Source organism: Haemaphysalis longicornis, unplaced genomic scaffold (assembly GCF_048455015.1).
Source record: "Haemaphysalis longicornis isolate Haplotype H1 unplaced genomic scaffold, Haemaphysalis longicornis Haplotype H1 scaffold_7, whole genome shotgun sequence".
NCBI classification, from domain to species: Eukaryota; Metazoa; Arthropoda; class Arachnida; order Ixodida; family Ixodidae; genus Haemaphysalis; species Haemaphysalis longicornis.
This window is the reverse complement of record NW_027526422.1, coordinates 118,556,744-118,570,722: the sequence shown is the minus strand read 5'-3', so window position 1 is coordinate 118,570,722 and position 13,979 is coordinate 118,556,744. Positions and strand designations below refer to the sequence as shown.

General features: G+C 44.8%; 1 protein-coding gene across 1 annotated transcript; it reads right to left on the bottom strand.

The window, feature by feature from the left end:
- Positions 1-783: 783 nt before the first annotated feature.
- Positions 784-13,979, bottom strand: LOC144146881 (glutathione S-transferase 1-like). The gene is made up of 5 exons (XM_077678842.1): positions 13,745-13,979; positions 10,482-10,540; positions 9,283-9,424; positions 6,262-6,432; positions 784-993 (listed from the first exon to the last, which is right to left on the bottom strand). The coding sequence occupies exons 1-5, from the start codon at positions 13,883-13,885 to the stop codon at positions 856-858; spliced, it is 651 nt and encodes a 216-aa protein (XP_077534968.1). The 5' UTR covers positions 13,886-13,979; the 3' UTR covers positions 784-855.

The following is a 13,979-nucleotide window of genomic DNA, read 5'->3' as shown; positions in this document are numbered from 1 at the left end:
AGCGCGTGTCATTTCGTGAGCGGGAGCCGCCTGTCGGCGTTCCGGGTAACTTCGCACGCGCATCACTAGCCTCGTTGCAAATGAACTGCGCATGCGTGCGAAGTTACCCGGAACGCCGACAGACGGCTCCCGCACACGGAATGACACGTGCTCCCGTGTTCACCCTAACTGTGGCAAAGATAGTACTAAGCGCATGAGGCCTCACTGATGTCCACCACCCAGTCACTTGAGGAACATCCGAAAGCAATGCATGTATTCTAATAAATTTTCTGTCGAGAATTCTGTCCAGCATTTCATGCCCAGCATTAAACGTTGTGGCATGTAGACTATTAGGCTTTCTTTTTGAATCGGGATCGCCGCTTTTAGGCGTCGTATGCCTAGCTCGCATCACTGAAAGGAATGCGTCAAGACGTCGGTTGAAGCTTCCTTCGCCGGTGACCGAATTCAACCAGATTTTTCTCCGCTTCTGATTGTTCCGTCCCTTCTGATTAACAAGAACTTTCATCCGCTAATGCCACCCGGAAACACGTGTTTACCGTTGGTTTGCTTTCAAATGGCTTTGCCGTCATCGACATAATGAAGCTCAATTTCACCCGCCAAAACAACTCCTGCCTGCGTTTTTCCCCAAAAATCAAAATCACATCGATTACACAATGCAACGCTCTGCAAAGTTCAAGACCTGATATTTTTGTTGAAAGAGATCTTTTTTTCGGGGCCCCCAAAATTTCGTGGCGTCAGCTCTTTAACAAAGAAGTAGATATGTTTGCACAGCAATTGCCGACATTCGTGTATTTCTTGGGTGTTTATTCTTGCCCGAAGTAGCTTCACAGAAATGAGGGCTGTCACTCCATCTCGCTACTTCATTTCGGCAACGCGCTTGCCCAGAGCTTTTATGCCTGGTTCGTTGATCTCGTCGAAGTATGGAAGTTCGGCCTTCACTCGTTCGTAGTAAGACTTCAGTTTTGGGTATTTGCCGGCATCCAGGTAAGGGGCCTGACGGAAGAAAGGACATCAAAATTATGAACAGGAAGTGAAGCGAATTGCTTTTGTGGAAACCATGATAGAAAGAAAAACTTAGCACAGGCCCTGAAGTAACCTGCAATGACGCTGGAAAGGGTATTTTCGGACACCGCCCTTTTTTTGCTTGTATCTCCTCCCCCTTCACTTGCGCCCCTGCCGTCTGCTTTGCCTCGGCCTGCGACCATTCGCTACCGTCTGGGTCGCGCAGTGCCGTCGTGCATCGGTGGGCCGGACTTCGGCGCCGTTATTAGGACGCGGTTGCAGTGGCCTTTGATGGCCACGAAAAAATCGTGTTATTTCCGCCACACTTCTACCACTCCGCTGGGGGCCAATAAGGCCGCCCCAAAGCTTTTCTTTCATTTATGATAGAAACCCTTGTGCCTTTCCCTACGCTGTGCGGGATGTGTTGCTTCACAAATTAGTTCTTACGGTAGCTAATGAAATGTCAGTGTAAACTTTTTCAACAAGCTGGCTCAACACGTACTGTCAATTCTTCTGCACTGGTTCCAAACTTGTTGAAACACAAATCTAGTTAAACAAACTACAGGAGAACAGAACATACTACCAATTTAATTTTTGTATGAAAACTTTGGTCATTAAGGGTAAAAGAGTGGATCCCTAGAGAAGGCAAGCGTTGCAGGGGGCGGCAGGAAGTTAGATGGGGAGATGAGATCAAGAAGTTTGCGGGAATAAATTGGTCGCGGTTAGCACAGGACACGGGTAATTGAAGACTAATGGGAGAGGCCTTTGCCCTGCAGTGGGCGTAGATAGGCTGGTGATGATGATGATGAAAACCTTTACGACACTGAAGCCACGAAACATTTAGAAGCGGTAACTATGTTTAATATATGATTTAACCTACGCAATAAATTGGTGAGTGTTCCAAAGTTTACCCCTTCTCTGAGGAAGACTCTGTCGCGAATTTGAGGTAAAGAATGAATAATATGCGCTGAAGACAAACGCTCATGAATGGTGAAAACAAACGCTAATCAACAATTTTCAATCGAAATACGAGCGTTCCACGACGGTTGATTGAATTTCGAGGGTATGCTCATCGACTAAGCACTACATAAAATGATTGGTTTTGCTCAGAGTGGGGTCAGTGCACTAACGCATTCTGCTTTAAAGCTTGCGCCCTGCTTGTGTTTAAAGATTCGGTGCATACTGAAAGCGAAGTACAAACCACGTGATACCTAAGAGAGATAATACGCTTCTCAGGCTCCTCTTGAACGCCAAATTTGAGCCAAATTCTTGAAATTTCTATTGAGATACTTTACGGCGACGCTTCGTAAAATGTTCGACATAGGGGAATGAACCATGGATACTGACGTGATGGTTCCGCGCCTCACATTTTTGTTTGGCTTTGGGTTCGCACAGTAAAAGAACAAATCAGTGCCGAGAGTTATGAGCGAAGTATCCTTTCAATGAAGCTCACAGTAGAATGTGTTTTCACAAGACGTTATTCGGAGGGGATCTACATAAATGGAAAGCTAAAATGTTTAGGCACCTCTCGAGAGCGACTAGAAGGGTAAGGATAAAATAACTAGCAAACCCTGGGGAATAAGAAAAAAATACAACAAAAACGCAAGGCGTACCTAAAGTAATAAATTCAAAAAAATTCAATCGAAACGTTGTTTTAAATGTGCAGGCAGTGAAATTTGGTATCGGGCTGAAAGACCCCTCTGTAATTACAAGGGACGTGCTTTGGTTCTCGAGGCAAGAACACGGTGCCTGAGAACAAAGAGATTTGTTGGGAAGTATATGCCAAACGGCGGGTATGTGTGTTCTGAAGATGGACAACGAAAATATCTGAGCACATTCCGTTAGAATATGATTGTGATTCAAGTATATATGGCGGAGGTATTCGCATTCCCGAAGACCTCAGGTTTGAATGTAATTCCCAGAAAATAACTATACGGGTGTAGCGTTGAGAATAGAACGGTTGAAATGGTGATGAACGGAGAGCATGAAGAATAATGTAGGAGAGGATAGCTACCACCTGTAAACAAGATAAAATTAATTCGATCCTGTCAAAGTAGCAGCTCTAAAATAAATCATCAGCACAACGCACCCCCCTTCATACACACACATATTGCAGCCTTTGTGCTGCGATTACAACTGTCACAAAACTGTTGCAAAGAAAATGCAGTGAACAATCGGTCCATCAAGCTACAATGAGCCTACTGAAGTTGGCTGCACTACTATACATTAAGGCTTTGCTGTGAAGCTGTTTTCCGGTTGCAACTTAAGCAGATTTATATCGAGATAGCAAGACTATCAAAGCTGTTACTCTAAGAATATTATTTCGGTGTTCCCACGAAGACGTACCAGCTAGCTGAGAAAAGGACTGATAGAGACGTAGACAGCAGCGACGTTTGTAATTTAGTATGGCTTTCGAACTAAAAGAAGCCTCTATTCATATTCTGTATTCTACAAGCCACCACTTTGGTTCTTCGTGGTTGCTTAGCCATCGGGGCGAGGTGAGACGACAGATCGGAAGGTTAGAGACGTAATAGAAGGCCGTCAGCCGAGCTAATCGAAGCGAGAAGGAAATACATACTCGGTAAATATACGTCTTCTTATGTGATTTTTGTGAGAAGATATTAGGGCTTTCTGAGCTATATTTAGTTCACGATTGTGTTTGAGTTCCCTGGTTCACTGCGTTTATTTTTCTTATTGGTTACCACACGAGAAAAATTTGCAACTCCGTACTGAAAAGCTGCAAATCTAAGACCCGGGGCGCGGCATGATGTATTTAAAGAAGCAGGTTATCGACAACTCGCCTCAATAAAGACTAGATTTAGTGGTCCTTGTGCCACCAAGCACACTTATTCTCTTCACTGGTCATCAGGCGCAGCGCTTTGTGAGGCTCTTCGATACTGTACCTTGCGGCTGGCCGCCGACAGATTTTTACTCACATGGCATAAAGGCCTTATCAATTTTTCGTTCCTGTTATTTTATTATAGGTCAAATCTACGTCTCGAACTTAATATGGAAGACGCGATGGCATTATTACATCGTCCATGGAGCACTTCCCAACGCGTCGGCTGCATTCAGCATTCATGGTCCTCAAGCATTGAATGCGGGCTGATGGAGCGAGACTAACCGCAACGTTTTTATACGCCCTGTCACTGGAAAGACAAATAGCATCAGCGCTTGCGTCGCTTCCGATAGCGTGAAATCATGCGGCAAAATGATATAGGTCAGTTTATGGGAGAAGGCGGCAGTTCCATTTTTCACAGTGTTGGCTGTAGCTTCGTGGTGGTTCTCAGGGTTTACGACGTGACCTTTCGCCGGTGCCTGTCCACGATGCGTCATGTATCGTTTTCCAAAGGGAGCTTGTGGCGACTATATGCCGCGAGAAATTTGTAAAAAAAACTTTGCCAATTCGTTGAATTAGATCCTGTTGGTCAATTCATTTTACTTGTTAAAAGCTTAGTTTCTTTATGTTCGTAGAATAGGCTTTCTGATGGTTTTTGATAGCCTAGAAATACTTTTTTGGCAATTCCCTTTTTTTTTTGATAAGTAATGTGGCGGAATTCATGCATTGCCCCAGACCGCTTACGACACAAACCACCCCGTGAGACATTTGTAAACGAAACGACAAGTGTATAATTAAACGCTACTTTTCGGCGGTCAGGTTTAGAAATAAGGAATGTTTCGCTTGGTTTGTGCAGGTAGTGTGGGCTTTCCGTTGATTTTTGAGAGCCCAGCGTTATTGTTAGCAACTATGTTTTTAGTTTAATTACATCTTGCCGCCAGCGTCAGTTGCGGGGATGACGGGTTTCTCCGGAGGCTCGAATGAGCGCGGTTGGTAGCGGATGGCTAGTGGCCACGAAAATTCCGGAATGAGTCCGGTGGCACTGTAGGCTCAAATTTAGTGCTCTTTTACCCCAAAGGACATCGGGTTGCGCTTACACTGGCACGGCATCGTGGGTAAATTTGTTGGTGGTTCTTGTGAGTTGCTCAATAAACATTCGTTTTCAAGCATGCGAAAAGACAAGATTGTTTGGCCAACAAGGTAGTAACAAGAAAACATCTCAAAACTGAAAGCCAATGTAGAGTCCCCTAATACACGCCTTCATTTGCAATTATAATGGGAAGGGCAATTTCACAGGTGTTCGGAGAAATTATGGGCGATTTATTGTTTGCAGAGTTTGGACTCCAAGTTTACCAAACCTGCACTTTTCTATCTCCTCTGCCCATTTATCGCGAATTCCAACAAAATATTTGCGTCGCAAGAGCCGAACCTAAACCTCAGAAATGAGGTCAGTCGTGCCTAGTTACATTTCCATGCGCCGAAATCTCAACGAAAGTGCGGTGTTTGTTTTTTACCTAATCTGTAAAACTATCGCAACCACCGGAACCAAAGTCACGTTAGCATGCTCTCAAAGTAATTATCATACAACATATATCTTCTCTGCGCTGTACTAAATCATCCTGGAGCGTACTAATCAACGTTTGGCTATTGCGCGGACGAATATTTAAAAAAGTCGAGGTTTAGTTACTTTACAGCGAAGGACCCCGCGCCAAACTTAAAGAAAAGTGAGTACATAACTCTCTTTCAGCAATATACAAGCGCCCCAGCTACCTATGGCAAAAACATATACCGTTCCACTCAATATGAAAGCTGTAGGAAGGGCAGAGCAGTGTTTCGCCATAGTGGGGTGCAGCTCTGTTATCCGCTCACTGCTACCAACCAATGCAATTCAAATTTCCCGCTTTGCAGTGCTCGCGCCCCCCCGCCTGACACTGCGCAAGCAGAAGTTCTGTTCTTTTTGTGCTTGCTTTTCCTCCCGCTGCTTGCAGTGTTGCACTGCCACTTTTTTCGCTAACTATAGTAAACACGAACCCAACGAGCGTTCCTAACTAAATGAACGCGGGTGCTGCCGGTTAATTACGTATGTTGTGCCTCAAATGTACCTTTAGTTTTCTTTCGCTAAACAATGGGGAGATGTATGACAACTCCCAACGGTTTACGAGTTTCGAACGCTTATGACTATATAAACCGCTTGGCTTTCGAAGCACCTAGGTTACGCCGCGACGACAGCCAATACGACGGAACGCCGTGTGGCTCTACTGGGGTCCAGCGAGTAAGCTACGACTACAAAGCGAGCCCCTAAAGTGCTCTGAACTTAAAAGCCAAGCTCTTTGCTGGTCTGACTGCCACCCAGAAAATGTACCTGTTGCGCCGCATGCAATAGTACCAGTACACGGCAATTCTCATCGCCTATACCATACCTCGAGGATCAAGGTGAGATGGGCAGCGACGCTCAGGTCAGCGAGTGACAGCTTGTCTCCAAGGACAAATTTGCCGTCTCCGATAACGTGCTCAAAACCCTTGATCACTTTCTCATCCAAGAAGTCCAGGTCCTCGGGTGTGGGCTTCTTCAAATCGTAGAAACGTTTCATCTGCGAGTAAGAGAATGTCATTCTGTATTTTGCAGTGATTAACATGAGCATTTGTCCTTTTGCGAATGCTATGAAAGTGCAGATGGTTATTTTCGTAACGTTGTTGGGTCATACAGAAACTGTAGCCCGTTTCCAGCTGGATCTTTGACTGCCGTAATAAAGGCGTCGCTAAACAGAAGAAGTTACCGGAGCAGCTCGGCGTGCACAGAATACACCCCTCCACCGGGACTGCTAACAATGGTCCTTATTTTGAGAACTCTCCTAAGTATTAACTAGAAACAAATTATTGGCAACTTAAGTGCGGCGGTCAGCTTGCACAACCGTCAAGAACGTTAAGAACACTTAAGCAACGCCGTCTGTAGCAAAACACGATAGCCGAGCATGACCTCATGTAAATGTGAAATAGACACTCGTCACCATCATTATCATCATCAGCCTATCTACGCCCACTGCAGGGCAAAGGCCTCTCCCATTATTCTCCAATTACCTCGGTCCTGTGCCAACTGTGACCAGTTTATCCCCGCAAACTTCTTAATCTCATCTGCCCATCTAACTTTATGCCGCCCCCTGCAAAGCCTGCCTTGTCTAGGGATCCACTCTGTTACCCTTAATTACCAGCGGTTATCTTGCCTTCGCATTACATGTCCTGCCCACGTCCATTTCTTCTTCTTAATCTCTACTAATATGTCCTTAACACGTGTTTGTTCCCTGACCCACTCCGCTCTCTTCTTGTCCGTTAATGTTACACCTATCATTTTACGCTGCATTGCCCGCTGAGTCGTTCTCAATTTAAGTTGAACCCTCGTAGTGAGCCTCCAAGTTTCTGCCCCGTAGGTAGGTACCGGTAAGATGCAGCTGTCATACACTTTCTTCTTCAGCGACAATGGTAGGCTGCTATTCACTATCAGAGAATGCCTGCCATATGCACCCCACCCCATTCTGATCCTTCTAATTATCTCTGCCTCATGGTTGGGATCTGGGGTCACAACTTGGCCTAAGTAGATATATTCGCTTACCACTTCCACTGCCTCGCCGCCTATCTCAAACCGCTGTGCTGTCCCGAGGTTATTGATCATTACTTAAGTTTTTTGCATATTATTTTCAGGCCCACGGTTCTATTCTGTTCGTCCTGTGCGGAAAGCATGCTTTGCAATTCGTCCCCCGAGTTACTTAGCAAGGCAATGTCATCAGCAAATCTGAGGTTACTGAGGTATTCTCCATTAACCCTTACTCCCACCTGTTCCCAATCCGACGTTCTGAATACTTCTTGTAAACATGCTGTAAATAACATTGGAGAGATTCTATCTTCTTGTACGACACCCTTCCTTATAGGTATTTTACTGCTCTCCTTATGTATGATGATGGTAGCTGTGGATCCATTGTAGATATCCTCTAGTATTCTTACATAATGCTCATCTACCCCCTGGTTCCGTAATGCCTGAATGACTGCTAGGGTTTCGACCGAGTCAAATGCTTTCTCATAATCTATGAAGGCTATATATAGGGGTTCAGTATACTCAGCCCACTTCTCTATCACCTGATTGATCGTGCCAATATGGTCCATTGTTGAATAACCTTTACGGAACCCTGCTGGTTCTTTAGGTTGACTGAAATCTAAGGTTGCAAAAATTCTGTTAGCGATTACCTTGGTAAGTACCTTGTAGACAACTGACAGTAAGCTGATCGGCCTGTAATTTGTCAAGTTCTTCATGTCGCCTTTCTTATTAATTAGGATGATGTTCGCGTTCTTCCAAGATTCCGGTACTATTGCGGTGATTAGGCATTGCGTATACAGGTTTGCCAGTTTTTCAAGTACAATTTCTCCGCCATCCTTCAAGAGGTCTGCTGTTATCTGATCCTCACCAGGTGCTCGTCACTCTGATCCTCATGTCTGATCCTCGACACTCGTATCAGAGGGAAACTCAGGAAAGGTTTCTGAATTATGAGAGGGCTTTCTATGCGCAAATTAAAGCGTCCGAAATGAGCCGACAAAAGAATGTGCTCACAGACCAGCAGAAACTAGACGCACATAGAGGAACGTAACCTATGGGGAAGAACTTTCGCTCGCGTTTGAGCTTTATCTCATGTAAAAACAGCCGTAAAATAAAAGTTACTCTTTCTTTTTATTGTCGCCTAATGTAAGCACTCTGTGTATTCACCATAAACGGCAATCCTTCAAAAGCATAAACGTGACTTCCTGGAATTAGTTTTGCATATATTGTGGTCAAAGACTTACAGTTCAGTGTTGCTTATCCGGATAAACATGTTGGGTTCCACTTGAGATCGACCCGCTAGAAAAATGAGTGCTTCTCTACATAACGACTAAACAGTGCAATGGCACAAATTGATCGGGCATTTTGCAGAACTGCACTGGTGTACCTTTATTACAGTACGCTCTATAAAGCAATAAAAATGAAGAGAAACACTGAGTGATGCTGCCAACGCACTAATAAAGTTCCAAACGGGATTACAAAGGCGGAGTGAAGTCATAATACAGAACCATGCGCAAAGCCGATTATCCGAAGCGCCTTGCGTATCTTTACTTGCTTTTTTGGAAGCATATGGAATGAAAACGCCACCACATTCCAAGAAACGGCTCCTCCAACGGAAATTTCGATGGCAGAAAGCTTCTGTGCTATGGCAAACGCAGCAACAGCGCACGTCCGTGTAGTCCCCTGCTTTAAACCATCTGCAGTTTTACTCCCCTCTGCGCTCGGCTGCAGCAAGCTTGTGCCACAACCTTCTTCGATTACAAACGCCGGAACAGTGGCCTATATATCGCGTTCCGGCTCTAAGCAACATTGTCACCATTAAATCCCGCGAATACGATAGGAAAATGCGCCCACTTACCATGAATGCGAAGTAGTTTGGTTGGATGGTGCTTGTGACAGTAGCAAGCGCCTGGTCGATGCGTGCCCTGGTCTTGTTGCAGTTGGGGTAGAGCTCGGACTCGGGCGCATGTTTCCTCAAGAGGTAGTAGCAGATGGCCGAGCTACAAAGTGTAGGCGACGGTTGAAAATGAAAAAGACTATACCTGGTTACCATACCTTCCTAAGGAAAGTTAAAAGAAGCGTGAAACATTTCTCCCAGCAAAAATGCGTCTAAAGTGCGTCAAAACCTTCGCTAAAACTGTCTTCAACCTTTGCTTATAGTGCTTCCAATCAATCGTCCATTCAGAAACGCAAATCATAAACGAAGAACGAGCCCATGCGAAGATTTTGCTAGCACTAAGTAAACGCATCTGGGTCTAAATGTGTAACGATACGTGGTTTATCAGATCAAGCTATACTATTTGAGTTCGTTTTCATGATCTATGCCTGTATTTTCTTACACAGAACCGCTGCCTTTTCGCGACTTTTAAGTGACTGTTCTGACAGAGTAGAAGCCCCGCGGTACGCACACGCCGCGTGTACATATATGAAAGCTTTTAGGTCTCCCAACCGATACATGGGAAAACGCATTACTTTATTGACAGGACGTCATTGGTCTCACTAAGAAAGATGGAGCTTTAATTTACCCGCAAATATGCCTTATAAAGAGTGCGCACAAGTGGGTGGCCCAATTTTCAGCCGTGACTTTCAGAGCCTGGGCAAAAGCCAGCCTAAGCCCTCCCGCCTATTCAGACGATCCGCATCTTCTTTTTCTAGGAAAAATGTACACCGATTTCCGAGTTTCAAGCCGACATTTTTGAGTTCTGTGTGTTTAAATATCGCAGTGCGAGGCGCAACAAAAAGACACACGGAACTGCACGACACAGATTGTGGGACCAGCGCGATCATGTTTCTTCGTTGCTATCCGCACCATGTAAAATGTTGCTCAAAGTTTAAAAGCAGTATTGCGCCACTTCTGCGCTGCTTAACAAACTTTTCAGGATAGGTAACTGGTAGTATTCATTCCAAGAAATCTTAATCAACTCGCAGCCGTGTCTGTGAAGTGTCATTTGCGATTGCCGCAAAAGTGACACCATCTTCAAGGGTGCCTAACTTCAAAACTGTGCATGTGCTGGTCCGATGTTGCTACGCATGGTGCGCAGTCGACGTACGACTTACCTTTCATAGATAATGAAACCGTCGTCTGAGAACGTTGGTATCTTGTGAAAGGGATTTATCTGAAATGAAAAGCAGGCAACAATCAGTGTGTGCTCTTGGGGAGCGATTGCGATAGTGATTTAACGTGCGGAGCAGCATTTGTCGCGCTTTGTAATATTTCATGATTTCTTTAAAGCATGCTCCACGAAGCGGTACACAATAGGTGTACGATTCCTCTAGAAGTCTTGAATATTTCAAACGCGTTTACTTCGCCTATACTTGGTGCGAAAGCAATATTGATCTTCCCCACAAATGCAGATTTGAAATGTTGCGCTTTCTAGTCTTCAAATGGCAGCGCCAACACAAGTAATTCATAATTTATGGTGATTGCTCAGACTATCTATCTTTACTGCAGGTGTGTACTTTCTGTACGTGCACGAAAGAACTTTTCGTTCTTGCATCTCGCTGTTTCTGTACTGCCGTTGCTCCGACCACCACGGTCATGAAAATGTCCGCATAAAGGTCTTTTTAGGAGGTTAGATGTTTGCGGTAAATGCAATTGTAAATGGCGCTTGTTTTTAGTTTTTATTTAGGTTGTGCCTTGTCGGCTTAGTACTGCAATAAGTTAATACGTGCTAGAGCGTAGTAAACCGGCTGCTACGGTGTTTTATGCGGCTGGAAGACGACCACTCAGTAGACAGAATTTCAAACTCATCCTGACGCACGGCAAGCAGTGGTACTGCAAAATTAGGTTTGCTGCCTCAAAATGCTAGTTAGGATCATAATAATGACCAAAGCCTCTTCTGAGCGACACCATTATCCCGCAAGTTGATCCTCCAGCTCCCTGCCTAATCCCTCCACCTTCCTAACAACCTCCTCACAAATCTTTCAACAACGAGGCAGATGTTAGATGTCCGATCCCCGAAACATTTTTCGTAACTGAAGCTCACTAAACCTAGTGCACCCCTTTTCTCCAAACTTCTGTGCTCTAGGTAAACGCAGTCATCATTTGATCGCACGCTATCGGCCTGCCCAACATTCAACAAAAATGGTAAGCCATGGGAAGCCACACTCTCAAGCTCAATCCCAGAGGATCCGTGTCCTGTGCGTCTCTGGCGCGGAGCGCAGAGGTCGTACAATAGGACCTGTGTTGCGCGAGGAAGACGGAGATAGTTTTGATTTCGCTGAATTACAGCTCGCTCTCAGTCTTTCGCTCTCCCCCTCGCTCTTTCTCTCGGTGCTAAGCTTCCGATGACTCAACGCTTCCTACCTTCAACCTCTCCTGCTGCCAGTTGGCATATCGGCAAAGCTGCGTTGTTGTCAGTCGGTCTCGCGTGTGGCTGAGAGGGGTTACAGAACTACCACAATTTTCGCATTTAGATAACCCAAGAAAGACTACCACATTTACATCAACTGCATTTGTTCCCCACATTAATACCTTTACGTGATAGGCAAGATAACAGCGTGTCAAATGCGCGCTCGTGCACTGAGTGCTTTTCAGAACAAGCATGCTCCCCTTCTATCATCTAGGTGATGCTAGGCAAAAAACAAGAGGGCTGCTCGAAGAAATTAACCTTTGTCCTAATGGTTCCTAGGTTTTAAAAAAATGTTAACGAGCCATTTTGTTGCTGAGTGCACATGTGCACATTGCCTCTGAGCCCGACAGCCACCTGTGCTTTTCAGTTGTTGTGATGACCGTGTCATTAAAACGTGCTGCGACATAACTATCGCAGCCATTATGGTTGCGCGATTATTGCCGCCGTAGTATTTTGGCGATGAAGTTGGGTGAAAGTAGTTCAATTTTGTTAGTTTGTGGCTCGCAAGAAATCGGTTACAGTCATGGTGGGCCTATAACCGCCGCGTGTTTGTCGCTTTCAAACAGTTGCATATTTCCAAGCCGAAACAAAAGGCAGAGAAATTACTTCACTGAGTTGTAGAGATCCTTATTGATGGAGTCAATGGTCATTTACGACAGGGCCACCTAGGTGCTGCTCTTGCCTGAGTGAACTGGTAATTCCGAAAAGACGTGTACCGGGTATTCAGCGAACGCTCTAACTTTTCAGGTTGTGGTTAGGATCTTGAGTGGCAGCTCCTAGTTTTCACCAAGCCTATGTGTTATATACCCAGTGGTGGCGTGCCTTCTTTGTATAAATTAATAAACTTCGGCGTAATCAGTAACGGCCAGGAAGAGTACAAAATACCAAGCACACAAATGGCAATATTTAAAGGGTGGTTATTTAGTTGTCGCGGTGGTGATGACGTTACCAACAGATAAGTTACAAATTACCTGACTGAGAAATAAAAAAACTCAAATATTTCTTCGCTAGGAAACAAGACTGTAATCTTGTGAGGACAAATGATTTGTATTTGTATACAAATACAAATCATTTGCATTCTCTCGCTAGTCTCGCAGAATACTAAAAACATATTGGGTTACATGAGCAGTTTCCTGGAATAACAATAAATGAAAGCTGGATTTAGATAAACAGGGCTCCGAGGTAAAATGACTTTCCAAACAACGACAAAATAAGAGATTTCATAAAAGCGCTCAAAGCTTTTTCTCTCGTTATATACACCTCAGGGTAGGCTTAAATTTGGACATCCATGCAGGACGATAGGGAGTAAAGATTTAATGTCTGTGATGTGAAAAAGGTATAAAATAGAGCCGCGGCATGGTTCAATGTTACATATTTGTGGGAGATCCGTTGACGCTAACCTGCTGCGAATGAATTTTTTTTCACGGTAGACCATGAAATAATGTGTGGCCATAGGTGTGCAAGCATTTCTGACAAAGTTATCGTTAATTGTACATTTACTCACAAATAAGACTGTACACATAAAACAATAAGAATTAATAAATAATTACAGGGGCCGTGGGTAGCCTTTTGAGCAGCTACGTTATTTAAAAAACAAGAAAAACTAAGCACATGTCATATCCGTCGTAATGACGAGACTGCCCTTTCGTTTGAAATGCACCAACCTGCACAAAAGCACAACATTGCATGCAAACACGCCAACACACCGGCCTTTCGGCTGATATTGTAACCCAAGGTTTCGAATACAGACGAAAGGGACATATTCTAACTTCCCGTTCCTGTTATGCCATTGTGTTATATACAGCATAAGAAATGAACATCCGGCGGATTCGCTAAATATAGTGGAAAATCCGCACAAGTGCGAGCGGCCGAGCGAAGAGAAAAAACCACACCCATATTTTCAAAACCATCGTTACCGGCCGAGCGGACAAAGAAAACCACACCCATATTTTCAAAATCAACTCTTACCTTCAGGTACTCTGGTGTCAAGTGCTCCTTCTTGAAGGTGTCAACAGTCTTGAGCTCCAGCTCGATCCCCAAGTGTTTTGCGAGCATTCGAACCACGCCGCATGGTGGGCTGCCGTACAGGTTGTACAAAACGTAAGGCATCTTGAGCACTGCCGAGAGAGAGACGGGCGCGTCTTTGCTATGAAGGTCCGCTCTTCCAAGTGGCCGCGAGCCTTGGCGTTCGCTCGGCTTCGCC